At 46.1% G+C, this 6,722-nt stretch overlaps 1 protein-coding gene across 1 annotated transcript in view; it reads right to left on the bottom strand.

Moving 5' to 3' along the window:
• slc33a1 (solute carrier family 33 member 1) overlaps positions 1–5,824 on the bottom strand; it is a 6,878-nt gene extending 1,054 nt beyond the window's left edge. Inside the window, exons 1-6 of the mRNA XM_083553350.1 lie at positions 5,705–5,824; positions 3,689–4,462; positions 2,124–2,326; positions 1,179–1,363; positions 672–789; positions 200–415 (exon numbers count right to left, since the gene is read on the bottom strand). Of these exons, the coding sequence (XP_083409476.1) occupies positions 200–415; positions 672–789; positions 1,179–1,363; positions 2,124–2,326; positions 3,689–4,418 (1,452 nt within the window). The 5' untranslated portion in view covers positions 4,419–4,462; positions 5,705–5,824. The remainder of the gene's footprint in view (positions 1–199; positions 416–671; positions 790–1,178; positions 1,364–2,123; positions 2,327–3,688; positions 4,463–5,704) is intronic.
• Positions 5,825–6,722: the final 898 nt, after the last annotated feature.

Here is a 6,722-nt window from a genome sequence, read left to right as displayed (position 1 = left end):
GACAGAACCCAGGACAGTTATTTTGTTAAGTTAAAAGCAAAATAAATAATTCTAATTATAATAATAATAAATTGAAACGGTCCTAAATCACACTCGTTCTACACCGAGGTTAGTTTGAGCACCAGGGAATGAATGTCGGTGTAGAAACAGAAATCATCATCATCATCACGTGTTCTATGAAGAAAACCTGAGGACTGACCGCTGCCTCTTCGGCCGAGCCGCACGTCTGCCCCACTGCCCCCTGGCAAAGTTTGGAGGTGAGCGGGTCGACCAGCCACAGGGCGAGTGTGGAGGGCCAGTTTCCCCCCAGATTGGTCACTGTGTTCAGCAGGGTCATGTACGTGCCTCCAATCACCGGGTCACTCACTTTGGCATGGAACGCCATGCAGGCCACAAACATGCTGTACAGCGCCACCTAGTGGAGAAGCAGACAACAGTTGAAAGGAATCTCTCAAATCTGATTGGTCAGAAAAAATAACAAACGCTCCTACATTTACCTATGGGATTTAGGAGACACCCTTTATCTAGGAGAGACTTACAACAGAGCAGTTAAGGGTTAAGAGCCTTGCTCAAGGGCCCAGCAGTGGTATCTTAGTGGTGCTGGGATTTGAACTCATAACCTTCTGATGCAAAGGGCAAGTGTTAACACTTGATGCTGTGAGTATACTGACCTGATGTAGAGCGTAGCTGAGTAGCACCACGGCGTAGTAATACACAGGAAATCCATCCTCCTGCTTCACGCTCGGAGTCCACCACACTAGGAGTGCATACTCCAACCCAATCAGCAACCTGCAGCAACCAAACACACCACTTATAACACATGACATCAACATAAGATTGGTGTTCGATTTTTCTCATTCTCATTCCACATTTAGTCTCTATTTGCTCTTATAATAACCTCCACTCTTCTGGAAAGATGGTCCACAAGATTTTGTGGAAAGTCAGCTATCAAGGTGTCAGTGAGGTGAGGAAGACTAAGGTGCAATCAGCATTCACATTTATTCCAAAGGTGTTCAATAGGGCTTGAGCTCTATAGCAGGAGATCCTCTACATCATCCAAACCAATGTAAAGCACATCTCCATGGAGCTGGAACCACATCTAGCTGGAAAAGCCAGGTGTCCCAATACTTTTGTCCATAAAGTGTGTGTAATATATATATAAAAAATGCCAAATGTACCTGAAAGGAAAGGCTTTATAGAAGATGTCGAGCGGTCGAGACCCGGCTGTGTATTTGCTGATGATGAGAGGCAGCAGGATCTGCAGAGGTACCATAGGAACAGCCAGAAGAGCCAGCTCAGCTTTTGGCACTCCGGCTTCAACCATCTTCAGCCCAGTCACTGCGTCTGCTGCCGAAAACCCCATCTGTTTACATGAGTGTAAAAGATTTATATGAGAATGGATGCGAGATTTTCAGCCAGTAATTTCATCAAAGAGAAAAAGATTTTACAGTTAGGGGCAAAAGTTTAAATACATTTTCAGTGAAAATCAAAATGATATCAGTTATATCTTCACCGGATTTGACTTCTAGTCATTTAACTTCTCAAAAAAAGGTTTATAGTAGCGGTCGACCGATTTATTATTTGATTGGCAAAAATATTGGCAAAAATACATATCCGCTAGTTTTTTCGGGTTTCTGGTGCTGTCTTTATACGGTACGAGAGCGGCCTCTAGAGAGGAATCACGGAATTTACGTCTAACAGATGAGAAATTTGTTAGCAGATGTTGAAATGAACAAACAAACAATAAACAATATTTCGAAAGCATTCATTAACTTCAGTTACGAATAGAATTTGAAGCGTTGTGCTTAAAACGTCCATCTTCAGATGTTTCCACAAAAAAAAAGTTATAAAATTACATTTATTTTTTATTATTGTAATAAACGTTCAGTACTATTTCTGTTATCGGCAAGTACGATCCAACCTAGCTAGCGGTCTCGGTAAAATCCACTATCGCTTGACCTCTAGTTAGCAAAATTACGCCTTTTTGATTTTTTTTACGGCTTTTGATTCAATTCAAAAGCCTTCAAACTCAAATCAAAAACAATGAGGGAGTTTTCTTACCTAACAGATACGTTCGATGTTTAATTGAACAACCATAAAAAAAAAAAACTATTCGTTTTCACCTTTGAAGTGAGCAGCAGGCAGCAGAAGGTGAACACGGCGGGCAATTTGATGATGGAGAACAGGAGCTTGTAGGTCTCCACTACGCCCTGCGTCTCCTCCTTCGGTCTGCGCCTGGAGCGCTGCTGTCTGCTGTTCTCCGACTTCAGGACGGCTACTAGGGTGGTGGACACCAAGAATACGATGCCCCAGAAAAACAGGAAGTCTGAATAAACATAAAAACACCAGTAAGCAATGAGCGAAGTTATTCTACAGTCAGGTATGTGCTTCAGTCAGATGGAATAAAAAATGAAATGTAATGGAGAACATGATTCAATAAAATATGATCATGAAACAATTTCATGGATTCTTGAAAAGGAAAACACAGAGACCTTTCTTTACCTTTTCTTTCTCCATCCAGACCCACAGAGACCACACTTCCTCCATCCAGACCCACAGAGACCACACCCCCTACATCCAGACCCACAGAGACCACACTTCCTCCATCCAGACCCACAGAGACCACACTTCCTCCATCCAGACCCACAGAGACCACACTTCCTCCATCCAGACCCACAGAGACCACACTTCCTCCATCCAGACCCACAGAGACCACACTTCCTCCATCCAGACCCACAGAGACCACACTTCCTCCATCCAGACCCACAGAGACCACACTTCCTCCATCCAGACCCACAGAGACCACACTTCCTCCATCCAGACCCACAGAGACAACACTTCCTCCACCCAGACCCACAGAGACCACACTTCCTCTACCCAGACCCACAGAGACCACACTTCCTCTATCCAGACCCACAGAGACCACACTTCCTCCATCCAGACCCACAGAGACCACACCCCCTAAACCCAGATCCACAGAGACCACACCCCCTACACCCAGACCCACAGAGACCACATTCCTCCATCCAGACCCAGAGACCACACCCCCTCCATCCAGACCCATAGAGACCACACCCCCTCCATCCAGACCCACAGAGACCACACCCCCTCCATCCAGACCCACAGAGACCACACTTCCTCCATCCAGACCCACAGAGACCACATTCCTCCATCCAGACCCACAGAGACCACACCCCCTCCATCCAGACCCACAGAGACCACACCCCCTCCATCCAGACCCACAGAGACCACACTTCCTCCATCCAGAGCCACAGAGACCACACTTCCTCCATCCAGAGCCACAGAGACCACACCCCCTTCATCCAGAGCCACAGAGACCACACCCCCTTCATCCAGAGCCACAGAGACCACACCCCCTTTGTCAAGAGTCACAGAGACCACACCCCCTTTGTCAAGAGCCACAGAGGACACACCCCCTTTGTCAAGAGCCACAGAGGACACACCCCCTTCACCTGCCCAATACATGCTGTTTCAAATGATAAAATATTTAACACTTTTCTTACATGCGCTCTTTCTCTCTCTCTCTCTCTCTCTCTCTCTCTCTCTCTCTCTCTCTCTCTCTCTCTCACACACTCACACACACACCACACACACACAGCCAGTTTGACTAAAATACTGCCAGATGATAATCTTTTATTGAATTGGACTTATTTCTTTATGGTCATACCTGAGAGTGTGACGATGCCCTGATCCTGTGGCTTAAACCTCAGGTACTTGTTGCAGAAATCGGCCGACTCCAGCGCCAGAAACAGGACGTTCCCCAGGAAGTAGCCGGCCGTCTGACCTACGGAGTTACAAGTAGAAGCATATCCTACGTTCTCTCTGGACAGCATGGTGAGCGCCCAGCCGTCCACCGCGATGTCCTGCGTGGCCGCCAGAAAAGCCAGCAGGAAGAAGATGGCAGTGAGGGTGATAACATCCGGGCCCCTTGGTCCCTTAGACTGCAGGAGAGACTCCACAATGAACGATAGACCCAGCATGAAGAACCCGAGAAGGTACTGAGTGGGAACGAGCCACGACTTCCTGCGTCCGAAGCGTTTAATATAGAGCGAGTCCACCAGCGGAGCCCAGAGTAGCTTCAAACTGAACGGCCAGAAGACGAAGCTGAAGTAGGCCTGGTCTTTATAGCTGACGTTTTTACTCTGCATTATGAGCGGAATGCTGCCCGCCAGTCCTAAAGGGATCCCCTGGAGGACGTAGAGAAAGAGGAGCAGACTCACGTTGCCCAGTTCTCCTCGAATGCCTCGGTGCTCTTTGGGGCGTCCGTCCCAGTCGTCCGAGTCGGGGATCAGCGCCTCTTCCTCGTCCAGCATTTCCCGGTCGGTCCCGTCCGCGGTCGTTGCCGCGGACTTCCTCTGGCGCCCGTTCATGCGGGTTATAGTCTCGGAAAGCTCCATTTATCCTCACCGGGCATCAAAGCAGCTTTTTTTTAGAGACAGGCCTAAAGGCAGAGTGTAAAACGCATGAGAGGGTTCCTGCACATTTTTCAAAAGATTTTTTAAACCATATTTAACATCCGAAATAAAGATTTTCAATTCCTCATCTCTGATGTATGTCAGAATCGCTGATGTTTTTCACGTGTTCAGTCGCACGCTCATGGGGGGCGCTGTACCGTCAATACAACTGCTGCCTCGCAACGTAGCAACTGATTACATGTGCAGATTCGATCTAACGCCGACCTTTTGGTCCACGCTGATTTATTTTTCTCTCCGTTTTTGACCCTTTGCCACACTGAGACGCCGTTTTTTTTTTTATTATTCAGCGAAAATTTCGTTTTTTGAAAACGCCGTTTTCGTGAAACGGGTGAAAACCGAGGCTTCAGAAAATGATAACGAGCTTTTTTCTGACGTGAAAACGTTTAGTGTGGATGCTAAATGTGTCCGGATTAGTGTAGACATTGTGTAGACAAAAATATTTTTCAATATTCAGTTCTCTTTGTCCCTCCATAATAATCCAGACTTGGAAATCACTCAAATCGAATTCCATACTTTTCCAAAATGTGTAGGAACCTTGCCATGTACACGCAGGGTTTCTGCAGGTTTCACAAAATCTAAAATAAGACTTTTTTAAAAAAAAAAACTTTTTACGGCGATTAGGAATAAAATTTAAGACCCAGACCATTTTCTACCTCACTTTATTTTAGGTATTGACACGTGACTTTCAGCTCTGTTCTAAATGTGATGCAGCGGCGCTTTAATCCTTTATTCAGTCAGGCCTCTTGGAGATCCCTGACCGCCCCCTGACCTGAGGATCTGCTGTGTCATAGAGCTGCACTGCATTCTGGGACTCTGAGTACACAGTTTTCCCTCTGTATCTCCTTTACTTTAAAAAAAATCCATATCCCACTGTCACTATGCGAGGAAAAGGAAAATCCCTGGTGACGTCAGCACGGGAAACATCCCCGACTTATTATAGGATAACAACAGAATTAACAGATTATAAACGGGATTGTTTAATGGAGATCCAGGATCAGGTGAATCTACACACAGGATGTTTCCTGAAAAAGTCCTGAAGCGTCATCACTCATCACCACCTGCCTGCAAACACTCCATTAAAACCTTCACACTGCACCACATCAACAAGTCAACACGCGACAAATATCGAACAGAGCCGGTCTTTAAACCGACACCGTCCCGAACTGAGTACAAATCATCATTAATACTGACGGAGAGGAAATAAATACCCAGCGGTGTTGGTTTCAGTCTGTCCGAACGCGGAAGCGGTTTCCGGCTGTGTGCAACACACTAACGGTTCCGCCGCTTTCGGCTGACGTGTCGCAATGCCCGCGTTTCTGAGTTCCGCGTTTCAGCACAGTATCGAGAATAAACGACTGAGAGACAGAAAAAAAGAGAGACAGAGAAAGAGAGACAGTGAAACAGGGAGACAAAGAGGACAACAAAAAAGACAGACAGAGTCACAGATAAACAGAAAGAGAAATAGAGAATCAAAGATAAAATTCAAAGAAAAATTCAGAGAGAGAGAGAGAGAGAGAGAGAGAGAGAGAGAGAGAGAGAGAGAGAGAGAGAAACAGACAGATAAACAGACAGACAGAGAAACACATAATACAGAGAGACAAACAGACAGAGAGACAGACGGATAGACAGAGAAACAGACAGAGAAAAGGGATAGACAGAAATAGACAGATGTTAATGTTTCAGTATTATATTGAATAATGAGGGGTTCATTCATAGATAGATAGATAGATAGATAGATAGATAGATAGATAGATAGATAGATAGATAGATAGATAGATAGATAGATAGATAGATAGATAGATAGATAGATAGATAGATGGTAGCACAATGCTGGACGCACAGTCACAGGGAGCACTGACCTTCATAAGTTGTGCGGAAAGGCATCGTCCTGTGTGTGACTGGTGCCATTCTGACCACGAGCGTATCACATCTGCATTTTCGTCATGGACTGCAAGTTAGAACAAAGAGCAAACGTGAAATTCTGCGTGAAACTGGGCAAATCTGCCACGAAGACCTTCGACATGATCCGGCAAGTGTACGGCGCCGCCGCAATGAGTCGCTCGAGGTGTTTGGAGTGGCACGCGCGCTTCAAGAGCGGCAGAACATCACTGGAGGATGACGAGAGATCAGGAAGACCATCGACGAGCTCGACCCCCGAAAATGTCGAAACCATTCGGCAACTCGTGCATGACGATAGTCGCAGGACGGTCCACAAAATCGCCGCCA

Source organism: Silurus aristotelis (assembly GCF_946808225.1).
Source record: "Silurus aristotelis genome assembly, chromosome: 10".
Taxonomy (NCBI): domain Eukaryota; kingdom Metazoa; phylum Chordata; class Actinopteri; order Siluriformes; family Siluridae; genus Silurus; species Silurus aristotelis.
This window is presented reverse-complemented; position numbering and strand designations above follow the sequence as displayed.